General features: G+C 41.3%; 1 protein-coding gene and 1 non-coding gene across 36 annotated transcripts in view; one reads left to right on the top strand and one right to left on the bottom strand.

The window, feature by feature from the left end:
- The window catches only part of CLTCL1 (clathrin heavy chain like 1), a 104,446-nt gene that overhangs the window by 25,359 nt on the left and 66,099 nt on the right, over positions 1 to 12,988 (top strand). For 29 of the 35 annotated variants that reach the window (XR_013523525.1, XR_013523519.1, XR_013523518.1 and 26 more), the window contains one exon: positions 5,579 to 5,847. The exons of the other annotated variants lie outside the window; for them this stretch is intronic. Coding sequence is in view for 18 of the 29 variants with exons in the window: in XM_078341482.1 (XP_078197608.1) it covers positions 5,579 to 5,847 (269 nt within the window). In the remaining 11 variants the exon portion in view is untranslated. The remainder of the gene's footprint in view (positions 1 to 5,578; positions 5,848 to 12,988) is intronic. 35 annotated transcript variants of the gene reach the window in all.
- On the bottom strand, positions 9,639 to 9,756 carry LOC118148405 (small nucleolar RNA SNORA15). The gene has a single exon (XR_004735217.1). It is a non-coding gene; the product is annotated as a small nucleolar RNA SNORA15 (small nucleolar RNA).

Below are 12,988 nucleotides of genomic sequence, written 5' to 3'. Positions count from 1 at the left end.
TTTTTTTCTTGAGATGGAGTTTTGCTTTTGTTGCCAGGCTGGAGTGCAGTGAAATGATCTCTGCTCACTGCAGCCTCTGCCTCCTGGGTTCAAGCGATTCTCCTGCCTCAGCGTCCAGAGTAAATGAGATTACAGGCACCCACTGTCACATCCAGCTAATTTTTTTTTTTGGAAACAGATTCTTGCTCTGTCACCCAGGCTGGAGTGCAGTGGCATGATGTTGGCTCACTGTAATTTCCACCTCTGAGGTTCAAGCGGTTCTCCTGCCTCAGCCTCTCAGGTGGCTGGCATTACAGGTGTGCACCACCATGCCTGGCTAATTTTGTATTTTTAGTTTCACCATTTTGGCCAGGCTGGTCTCGAACTTCTGTCCTCAAGTGATCCACCAGCCTCGGCCTCCTAAAGTGCTGGGATTTCAGGCTTGAGCCACCACACCCAGCCGAGAGTTGTAATCTTTACAATTACTGTAATAACATGAAAGATCACTGATCATAGAGCAGCATAACAAATATAATAATGAAAAAGTTTAAAAAATGAGAATTACCAAAGTGTGTCACAGAGACAGTGAGCACATGCTGTTGGAAAAATGATACAAGCAGACTTGCTTGATGGAGGAATACTGCAAACTTTTGATTTTTGTTTTGGTTTTTTTAAAAAAAGAAGAAAAAAAAAACACCTGTTATCCCAGCACTTTGGGAGGCCCAGGCAAGTGCATCACCTGAGGTCAGGAATTCAAGATCAGCCCGGCCAACATGGTGAAACTCCATCTCTACTAAAAATACAAAAATGAGCTGGGCATGGTGGCAGGTGCCTGTAATCCCAGCTACTCAGGAGGCTGAGGCAGGAGAATCTCTTGAACCCTAGAGGCAGAGGTTGCATTGAGCCAAGATCTCACCACTGCACTTCAGCCTGGGTGACAAGAGCGAAACTCTGTCTCAATCAAAACAAAAACAAATGCAGTATCTGTAAGACACAGTAAAATGAAGTATAATTAAAGGAGGAATGCCTGTATTCTCCCTTATTCTGTGGGTGGCCTTTCTCTTTTGTGACCTCTGATGCTGTCCAGTTCATTAATTTTTTTCTTTGGTTGTCATATCCAAAAAAATCATTGCAAGATCCAACGTCATCAAGCTCTTCCACTATGTTTTCTCTTAACGTTTTATGATTTTACTTGCTGTTGTTTTTTAACCTCTGAACTTTTCATTGGCCTCCTGCTCCCCAAAGGGTACCCTGCTTCTGCTGGGTCAGTGCCTCAGAACTTTGGTGTTGTTGGTCTCAAACACCACTTTGCCATCCACTCTCCTGCAGGTGGTGGTCTCTCGGATGGTTCGCATGGAGTTGCGCCTGTCCAGGGCATCACCAAGATTGAAGTCCTCCCCGTCTTTCAGCAGGCAGCAATAGGTAGTGATCTCAGCCTCCAGATTGACCTGGATATTCCGGGCCTTGTTCTGCTAGGCCTGGTGCTTCCCCTCTGCCCGGATCTGTGCCAGCTCCAACTCCAGGTACAGGAGGACCCTGTTGAAGAGCTCCATCTGCATGGTGTAGCAGGCCCCACCTCCTTAAGGCTGTTCTCCATGTTGGTCTTCAGAGTTCTCATCAAGTCTAGGCCAGTCTTCAAGGACTGGACTGGACATCTCAGCTCCATGAGTGTCATCTCAGCATCTCTGATCTCAGTGGACTGTGGTGACCACTGTGGTGCTCTCCTCAGTCTGCTGGGACCAGTACTTGTCCAGCTTCTAGGTTCTTCTGAGCCAGCCTGTCATATTGGAACCAGGTATCTGCCGTGATCTTGCTGAGGTCCTGATATTTGGACATCTGCCGCCACAGTCAGCCAAAAGCTAGGAATCTGGGCTTGTAGGCCTTTTACTTCCTCTTTATGGTTCTTCTTCATGAAGAGCAGGTCCTCCTTGAGAGTCTCTATCTCTGTCTTCAGTCACACGTATCCCAGTGACATTGGTGTCATCAGTGACCTTCTAGAGCCCATGGATGTCGCTTTCCACAGACTGGCGCATGGCCATCTCTGTCTCATACTTGACTCTAAAGTCATCATCAGCAAGATGTGCATTGTCAGTGTGCAGAACAATGCAGGCATTGTCCACAGAATTTGCAAAGATCTGAGCCATCAGCTTCTTGATGGTCTTGAATTAATGGCCCCAGTTGCTGACCTGGCATCCCTTCTTCTCCAGGTGCTCTCAGTTGTTGCTCTTCAGCCTCCAATTCTCAGTCTCCAGGTTCCTCACTCTGTCTAGGGAGGCCAGGTAATCGTTATTCTCATTCTAGATGCCCCCTATTCTCACCAGACCCTGGCCATCCTAGTGGCCAGGGCACTGACCCCAAGCTACCCTGGAAGCTGGTGGAACAGGACACGGAGATCTGGGAACCCGAAACCCTGGCATCTGCATAGATGCTGGCTGGGCTACTGACAGACTGGGTGGCACAGCTGGGCAGCTGGACGGAGCCCAGGGATGGGTAGTTGGTAGAGAAGGTAGTAGAACGAGTGGTGAAACTCATGCCATCTGGGAAGGAAAGTGAGAGAACAGGACTGAGGTCCTGCCTGTGATTTTAGTTTTATGTTTAGGTCTTTAATCCGTTTTTTGAGTTAATGTTTGTATATAGCATAAGGTAGGGTCCAATTTTATTTTTGTGGATCCCGTTTTCCCAGCATTATTTGTTGAAGAGTATTCTTTTTTTCCCACTGAACAGTCCCATTACCCTTGTGCAAAGTCATTTGATAATACATGTGAAGGTTCATTTTTGGATTCTCTCATATATTCCATTGGTGTCTATGTCTCTATGCTGCTACCATACTATTTGCTTACTCTAGCTTTGTAATGAGGTTTAAATTCAGGAAGTGTGAGATCATCCCACCTTGTTCATCTTTATCAAAATTATTTCGGCTATTTGAGGTCCTTCGAGATTCCATATACATTTTAGCATGGATTTTTCCATTTTTATAAAAATGCGTTTGGGTCTATTGAGTTTTTTGAGGCTGCACGCAGCCATTTATCAGAAGTTTATCAGAGCATGCAGCCATTTCTAGACTTTCTTCTGTTTCATTGATGCATGTGTCTTGTGACAATAAAATAGATTTTATTAATAGCTTTATAGTATGTCTCAACATTAGGTGTCATAAGCGTTCCAGCTTCACTCTTTTCCAAAATTGGTATGTCTATTCTCTGTCCTTTGCATGTCCATATTCATTATTTATTTTCCACCAAATGAAAGATGCTGGGCCAGGGGTGGTGGCTCACACCTGTTATTCCAGCACTTCAACAGGCTGAGATTGAAGGATTACATGAGGCCAGGAGTTTGATACCAGCCTGGGCAACATAGCAAGACCTAGTCTCTTGAACAAAAATTAAAAATTAAAAATTAAGCTGACACCTGTAATCCCAGCACTTTGGGAGGCCAAGGCAGGTGGAATACTTGAGGTCAGGAGTTTGAGACCAGCTTGGCCAACATGGCCAAACCTGTCTCTACAAAAAATACAAAAATTAGCTGGGCATGGTGGCATGCACCTGTAATCCAAGCTACTTGGGAGGCTAAGGCAGGAGAATTGCTTGAACCTGGGAGGTGGAGGCTACACTGAGCTGAGATTGTGCCACCACATTCAAGCCTGGGCAACAGAGTGAGACTCTGTCTCAAAAAAAAATAAAAAGAGAGAGAGAGAAAAATCAGTTGAGTGTGGTAGTGCATGCCTGTAATTCCAACTACTTGGGAGACTGAGGCAGGAAGATCACTTGGGCCTGGGAATTTGAGGTTACAATGAGCTAGAATTGCTTCACTGTATTACAGCCTGGGTGACAAAGTGAGACCCTGTCTCTAAAATAAAAAAAGAAGAAAGAAAGAAGAAAAAGGTTGCTGGGATTTTCATTATTGTTACATTGAACCTGTAAATGATTTAGAAGAAAATGGCATCTTAGCTATTTTAAGTGTTCTGATCCATGGACATGGTATGCCTCTTCTTTTATTTAAGCCTTTATTTTCTTTCAGGAATATTTTATAGTATAGAGGCTTTGCTCACCCTTTGTTAAATTTACTCCTAAATGCTGTGTTTCAGGTGGGGTTATGAATTCTTTTTAATATTTCTAAATTGTTTGCTGCTAGCATCTCAAAATTAAGTTGATTTTTTTGAGACCTGTTCTCACTTTGTCACCCAGGCTATAGTGCAGTGGCATCACCTTGGCTCACTGCAACCTCTGCCTCTTGGGTTCAAGCAATTCTCCTGCCTCAGCTTCTTGAGTAGCTGGGATTATAGGTGCCTGCCACCACATCTGGCTAATTTTTGTATTTTTAGTAGAGATGGGGTTTCACCATGTTGACCAGGCTGGTCTCAAACTCCTGACCTCAAGAGATCCACCTGCCAAAGGGCTGGGATTACAGGTGTGAGCCACTGTGCCCAGCTTAATTGATATTTTTGTATATTGACTTTGCATCTTGCCACATTCCTTTAGTCGCCTATTAATTCTAATATTTGTTTTGTAGATTTGTAGATTTTGCAGGATTTTCTTTGTAAATAATTACATTGTCTGTGAGTTAAGACAGGTTTACTTCCTTTTTTGATTTTTATGCCTTTTATTTTTCTTGCCTTATCATGCATGTTATTCTTAGTGTCAAAACAAGTGGTCAGAGAAATAATCCTTGCCTTGTTCCCAATCTTAGTGGGAAGCAATATTTTAATACTTTATGTTAGCTCTGAATTTCATATAGATTCCAAGATCAAAATTTAGTTCATGCTACAGGTAGAAACATTATGGGTCTCTTGCCAGAGAATGGATGCCACATCTTATTGTCTGGAACTGTGCTGTCCTATTGAGCATTAGCTGTATGGGGCTGTTTAACATTCAGATTAATTAAAGTTAAATAAAAGTATAAATTCAGTTCCTGAAATATCTTGCTAGTTACATCTTAAGTGCTTAAAGCCACATGTAGCTATTATCTGCTGTGATGGATGCAAATATAGAATATTTCCAACATTGGTGGGTGTGATGGCTCATACCTATAATCCCAGCAGTTTGGGAGGCTGAGGCAGGTGGATTGCCTGAGCTCAGGAGTTTGAGGCCAGCCCAGGCAACACAGTGAAACCCCATCTCTACTAAAATATAAAAAGTTAGCCAAGCATGGCAGTGTGCATCTGTAATCCCAGCTACTTGAGAGGCTGAGACAGGAGAATCGCTTGAACCCGGGAGGCAGAGGTTGCAGTGAGCCAAGATCATGCCACTAAACTCCAGCCTGGGTGACAGAGCAAGACTCCATCTCAAAAAAATATATATATATGTATATATACATACATACATACACACACATATACACGCACACACACACACACACATATATATATATTTTTGCACACTTTTATATTCTTCTGAAGAATAATTCAACATATACAGGCTCTCCTCAATATTTCGACGTTAAGGTGTGGTTAATTACTACTCCGGCAGCTTCTTTCAGACCCTGTTAATGAGATCACCGGTACAACCTAAAGTCATATTAAAAGAATTCAGAATTAAGAGTATAAGAATTTGTCTTTCAGATTTTTAATTTATCTTTCTTTAATCTCTATTATATGAAATACTAGCTGGGAAGACACTTCAGATCTTTAATATTGAGATGAAGAGTAAAATGAAGGCTCATACTATGGCAGAAGAGGTGATTTTCTGGAAATGGGTTTCTGTGAACGCTGTTGCCTTAGTAACCGAGACAGCTGTCTACCACTGGAGCATGGAAGGAGACTCCCAGCCCATTAAGATGTTTGACAGACATACCAGCCTGGCGGGCTGCCAGGTGATTAACTACCGGACTGATGAATACCAAAAGTGGCTGCTCCTCATAGGCATCTCGGCTCAGGTAAGCCTTGAGCTGCCTTTAGAGGCTGGTCTGATGGACCTTCAAAGCCCAACATTAGAGTGTAATGGTTAAGTCATTAGAAGTTGGTTATAGGGCCAGGTGCGGTGGCTCATGCCTATAATCCCAACACTCTGGGAGGCAGAGGCAAGCAGATCTCTTGAGGTCAGGGGTTTGAGGTTACAGTGAGCTGAGATTATGCCACTGCACTCCAGCCTGGGCAAAAGAGTGAGACCCTGTTTCAAAAAAAAAAAAAATAGAAGCTGGTTATAGGTTTAAGGCAAAAGTAGGCCTGCAACTGAGTGAAATAGAGATTACAAAGAAATCTCAACTTGGATCAAATAATTTACCTTTGGCCCATTAACTACTGCACTCCATCAGGTGACTGATGTTCATTGTATAAACTATTTTTAGCACTGTTTTGAGAGGTTGAGGAATTTTGTAGAGTAATTTGGAACCGATAGATTTATAAGAAGTAGTCCTTAGACTGCATTTTATTTTTTTAATTTATTTTTATTTTTATTTTTTAATTTTTTATTGCATTTTAGGTTTTGGGGTACATGTGCAGAACATGCAAGACAGTTGCATAGGTACACACATGGCAGTGTGTTTTGCTTCCTTTCTCCCCTTCACCCACATTTGGCATTTCTCCCCAGGCTATCCCTCCCCAGCTCCCCCACCCCCTGCTGGCCCTCCCCTTTTCCCCCCAAAAGACCCCAGTGTTTAGTACTCCCCTCCCTGTGTCCATGTGTTCTCATTTTTCATCACCCGCCTATGAGTGAGAATATGCGGTATTTCATTTTCTGTTCTTGTGTCAGTTTGCTGAGAATGATGTTCTCTAGATTCATCCATGTCCCTACAAACGACACGAACTCATCATTTCTGATTGCTGCATAATATTCCATGGTGTATATGTACCACATTTTCCCAATCCAGTCTATCATCAATGGGCATTTGGGTTGATTCCAGGTCTTTGCTATTGTAAACAGTGCTGCGATGAACATTCGTGTGCATGTGTCCTTATAGTAGAACGATTTATAGTCCTTTGGATATATACCCAGTAATGGGATTGCTGGGTCAAATGGAATTTCTATTTCTAAGGCCTTGAGGAATCACCACACTGTCTTCCACAATGGTTGAACTAATTTACACTCCCACCAACAGTGTAAGAGTATTCCTTTTTCTCCTCATCCTCTCCAGCATCTGTTGTCTCCAGATTTTTAATGATCGCCATTCTAGACTGCATTTTAAAGACTGACTGAAATGTTACTAACTCATATTCTTTTATAATGAAAGCAGTATCTTTCTGTCTTCCCTTTTTTCATTCCTGGTGGCTAATTCAGTCACCAGATACTAGAGTAGAGGACTACTGATGTTTGCACTTGGAATATAGATCTTAATCATCCAGTGCTGATGACCAGTAAATGATCTGTCTGTAGCCTAGCGGGGAAGGTGTATCCGAACAATTCTGGTAATTAAATAACTGTCACATGTTTGAAGAGAGTACTGTGAGAGCCATGAGTACCTTCAGTCAAGAGAGCCCAGGAGGGGCTAAGCTACATTTTGCTAGCTTCCACACTTTGGAAAGAAACAGTGTGTGCAAAGGCATGGAATGGAAGAGAATGGCTTTTTCTAGGAGTCTGAGGTCATCCACTGTGGATAATACCTATAGGTAAGCATATTAGGCAGCTAGAGGGGCAAGACTTAGAGAGATGAGTCGGGGCCAGACTGTAGGCAATGGGAATTCTGTAGCAGGTTTTGAGTGAGAGTAATGTAATCAATTTTCCTTCTTGGCAGCATAGTGGAATGGAAAAAAATGCTATCATTGATGTTGGGGATGGACGTGAAGACTGGAGGCCAGGAGACTAATTGAAATGCAGATACAGGAACAAATCATGTAGTCTGTTCTGGAGTAGAGACATGTATGAGAAAGGCGGAGAATATGCAAAGAGGGAAGGAGTGCTTCTTTCCGCTCCAGGGTCTCTTCCATTTCTTCAGCTCCCAGAAGAAATGAGGCATGTGTGACTAGATGAAGTCAGTGGCATTGCAGATATACAGGGAAACAAGACCTAAGACTTTGGCTTACTCACCCTGATAAAGGGCAACTATAACAAACACAACTAACATCTTCATGTTGAAAAACTGAACGCTTTCCCCCTAGGATCAGAAACAAGACAAGGATGTCTTCTCTTGCTACTTCTGTTCAGCTTTGGACTAGAGATTCTAGCCAAGGCAATTGGGTGAGAAAAATATAAAAGGCATCTAGATTTAAATGGAAGAATTAAAGCTGTCTCTATTTGCAGATGACATAAGCTTGTATATGGAAATCCTAAGGAATCTGGTAAAAAAAAAAAAAACTATCAGAACTAATAAACAAATTGAGTAAGGTTATGGAATACAATATCAGTATGCATACATCAGTTGTGTTTCTACACATTTGCAATGAACAATCCAAAATGAAATCAGGCAAGCAATCCCATTCATAATAACATCAAAAACAATAAAATACTTAAAGGTAAATTTACCTTTCTCATACATGTCTCTACTCCAGAATAGACTACATGGTTTTGTTCCTGTGCAGTGGTATAAATTTAAAAAGTGCAAAAGTTATATTCTGAAAACTACAAAACATGGTTGGAAGTAATTAAAGATTTCAATCGAAAAATATCTCATGGTCATGGACTGGAAGATTTAATACTTTTAGGATGGAAGTACTCCTCAAATTGGTCTACAAATTCAACATAAACTCTATTGGAATACCAGCTAGTTTCTTTGTGGAAACTGACAAGATGATCCTAAAATTTATGTGGAATTGCAAGCAACCCAGAATAGCCTAAACAACCTTAAAACAAACAAACAAAAGGTTGGAGTACATATACTTCCCAATTTTGAAACTTGCCTCAAACCTGCATAGATTGAGAATATGGTACTGGCTGGGCTCAGTGGCTCATGCCTGTAATCCCAGCACTTTGGAAGGCTGAGGAAAGTGGATAATCTGAGCTCAGGAGTTAAAGACCAGCCTAGGAAACAAGGCAAAAACCCCATCTCTACAAAAAATGCAAAAACTAGACAGGTGTGGTGACATGCACCTGTAGTTCCAGCTACTCAGGAGGCTGAGGTGGGAGAATTGCTTGAGCCTGGGAGGTGGAGGGTGTAGTGAACTAAGATTAAACCACTACACTGCAGCCTGGGTGACATAGTGAGACCTTGTCTGCAAAATAAAATAAAATAAAGTAGAATGTGGTATTAACTTAAGAATAGATGGCAAACAAATTAGCTGGGTGTGGTTGCATGCACCTGTAGTCCTGGCTACCTGAGAAGTTCAGGCAGGAGGATTGCTTAACCCCACGCGTTCAAGGTTACAGTGAACCCTGATCGTGTATTTGCATTCCAGCCTGGGCAGTGGAATTAAGAGTCTATCTCTAAATTAAAAAAAAAAAAAAAAGAATAGATGAGTCCTAGAAAAGTGATGTGCCCAAAAGCCAGGCTTTCTTTTTCTTTTCTCTTTTTTTTTTGAGATGGAGTCTCACTCTGTCACCCAGGCTAGAGTGCAGTGGCATGAACTTGTCTCACTGCAACCTCCACCTTCCAGGTTCAAGTGATTCTTATGCCTCAGCCTCCCAAATAGCTGGGACTATAATTGCATGACACCACGCCCAGCTAATTTTTGTGTTTTTAGTAGAGACGGGTTTTCACCACATTGGTCAGGCTGGTCTCAAACTCCTGACCTCAAGTGATCCCCCCACCTCAAAGTTCTGGGATTACAGGTATAAGCCTCCTCGCCTGACCCATTTATTTGTATCTCCTTTAATAATGATATGCTATGAAAAACCTTAGCATCCCAGCAGTCATTCTAAAGGGAAGATGGCTTTTGAATGGTGTCTGGTGATTTCTTTAAGTTTCAAAATCAGCTTTAATGGTTTGTGAACAGGGTCCTGATTAAAATGAACAGAAACCAAATAAAAATTTTAGAATTATAAAAACCTAGCCATAGCATCAACTTAGAAATAAATTTAAATTTACTCAAGGTTATTTCTTTCTTTCTTTTTTTTTTTTTTTTTTGAGATGGAGTCTTCACTCTTGTCACCCAGACTGGAGTGCAATGGCTAAATCTCAGCTCACTGCAACCTCCCCCTCTCAGGTTCAAGTGATTCTCCTGTCTCACCCTCCAGAGTAGGTGGGATTACAGGCATACACCACCTCACCTGGCTAATTTTTTTTTGTATTTTTAGTAGAGAGGGTTTCAGCATGTTGGCCAGGCTGGTCTCACTGCTTATGTTATTTTTAATAAGTTATGAACATATTTCTCTAAATCAAAATAATATCAGTAGAGTATAAATATAGTTTTTAAAAATTCATTAATTTTAATTTTTTTGTTTTTTTAAATTTTTTGAGACAAAGTCTCGCTCTGTCACAAAGGCTGGAGTGCAGTGGCACAATCTCTGCTCACTGCAACCTCTGCCTCCCAGGTTTAAGCAATTCTCCTGCCTGAGCTTCCCAAGTAGCTGGGATGATAGACAGAGCCAGCATCCTCGCTACTTTTTATATTTTTAGTAGAAACAGGGTTTCACCATGTTGGTCAGGCTGGTCTCAAACTCCTGACCTCAAGTGATCTGCCTGCCTTGGCCTCCCAAAGTGCTGGGATTATAGACATGAGCTATCTTGCCTGGTAAAAATTTCATTAATTTTTAATGAACAAAATTGTCTATATTTATGATGCACAAAATGATGCTTTGAAAAATGTATACATTGTAGAATGGCCTATTGAGCTAATTAATTTATGCATTATCTCACATACTTATCTTTGGTGGTGAGAACACATCAGCTACTCCTGGTGATTTTCATGTATACAGTACATTGTTACTAAGTGTAATTACTATGTTGTATAATAGATCACTTGAATGTGAACTCTTGTCCAGTCAAAATGTTGTATCCTTTATGGTCAATTGATCTTTACAGGGTTGCCAAGACAGTTCAGTGAAGAAAAGAATAGTTGTTCAATACAAGGTTTTTAGACACTGGATATCTGTATGCAGAAGCATTAAATGGGACCCCTATCTCATAATACTAAAAAACTCAAAATCGATCAGGCATAAATGTGAGAACTGAACCTACAAAACTCTTAGAAGGGCCGGGCGCAGTGGCTCTTGCCTGTAATCCCAGCACTTTGGGAGGCTGCCCCTATCAACCCATCTCTACTAAAAATACAAAACTTAGCCAAGAGTGGTGACATGTGCGACTAATCCCAGCTATTTGGGAGGCTGAGGCAGGAGAATTGCCTGAATCCGGGAGGCGGGGAGCGTAGTGAGCCAAGGTCGCACCATTGCATTCCAGCCTGTGCAACAAGAGTGAAACTCTGTCTCAAAAACAAAAGAAAACAAACAAAAAATTATGCCATATCGGAATTATACCTCTTCACGAAGAAATTATTATGTTTGAGGAATATAAAACAAAAATGATAGATCATAATTACTTGTTTATACTTTACTGACAAACTAAAAACCAACAAATTTTTAAATCCCATACATTTACCAACAGTGAAACACCTCATGGGCATAAGAATAGACGTGTAGACCAATGGGAAAAAAATGTGAAGTCCAGGAACACACCCCAACACCTGTGGCCAATTGATTTTTGACAAGGGTCAAGAATGTTCAATGGGGAAAGAGTAGTCTCTTCAGGAAATGGTGCTGGGACAACTAAATATCCGTATGCAAAAGAATGGAACTGGTCACCTGCCTCACACTGTGTACAAAAATAAACTCAAAATAGATCTGAAACTTCAATGGAGAAGCTAAAACTACAAAACTCTGAGAAGAAAACATAGGGAGAAAGCTTCGGATTTCACATGGATTCTTATGTATAGTAGCACCAAAAGCCTGAGCAACAAAATTTAAAAATAGATAATTTGGACTTCATCAGAATTAAAAACTTTTGTGCATAAAAGGATATTGTCAATAAAGTGAAAAGACAACGTGGGGCTGGGCACGGTGGCTCACGCCTGTAATCCCAGCACTTTGGGAGGCTGAGGTGGGCAGATCATGAGGTCAGGAGAGCGAGACTATCCTGGCCAACATGGTGAAACCCCCATCTCTACTAAAATACAAAAAATTAGCTGGGTGTGGTGGCGCATGCATGTAATCCCAGCTACTCTGGAGGCTGAGGCAGGGGAATCGCTTGAGCCCGGGAGGCAGAGGTTGTGAAAGCTGAGATCACACCACTGCACTCTAGTCTGGGAAACAGAGCAAGACTCCGTCTCATACTCTCAAAAAAAAAAAAAAAAAAAAAAAACCTGGGAGATAATATTTGAAAATCATGTATCTGATAAGGGTCTAGTATTCAGAATATACAAAGAACACTTAGAACTCAACAACAGAAAGTCAACCCAATTAAAATATGGGCAAAGGACTTGCTTGACATCATTAGCCATTAGGAAAATGCAATTCAAAACCACAGTAAAGCACACTTTTCACCCACTAGGATGGTTATACTTTTTACAAAGTGGAAAATAAGTATTGGCAATGATGTGGAGAAACTGGAACCTTCCTACTTAGTGTTAGGGAGATAAAATTGTTCAGATGCTGTGGAAAGCAGTGTGGCAGTGCCTCAAAAAGTTAGGCATGAAAGGCCACACATTGTCTGATTCCACCCATGAAATATCCATTTGGAATTACCACATGGAATTACCATTTGACCCAGAAGTTCCACTCTTAGGTGTCTCCCCAAGAGAAATTAAAATGTATCCACACAAAAACTTCTACCCAGATGTTCATAATAGCACTTTTTATAATAACCAAAAGGTAGAAACAGCCCAAATGTTCACAAGCAAATGAGTGAATAAGCAAGTTGTGGTGTATTCATACAGTGGGATATTATTCAGCCCTAAAAATGAAGTACTGATACATGCTACACATGGATAAACCTCAAAACCCCTACTAAGTTAAAGAAGTGAGGCACAAAAGGCCTCATATTTTATGATTCCATTTATATGAAATATGTGGAATCAGTAAATCTATGGAGCTAGAAAGCAGAATTGGTGGCTGCTAGGGGACTGGGGACTGACTAATGGACACAGGAATTTCTTCTGGCTGATGAAAATGTTTTGGAACTATGCTGAGGTTTTGGTTACACAACATTGTGAATG

The sequence above is a fragment of the Callithrix jacchus genome, chromosome 1 (genome assembly GCF_049354715.1).
Source record: "Callithrix jacchus isolate 240 chromosome 1, calJac240_pri, whole genome shotgun sequence".
Lineage (NCBI taxonomy): Eukaryota > Metazoa > Chordata > Mammalia > Primates > Cebidae > Callithrix > Callithrix jacchus.
This window is presented reverse-complemented; position numbering and strand designations above follow the sequence as displayed.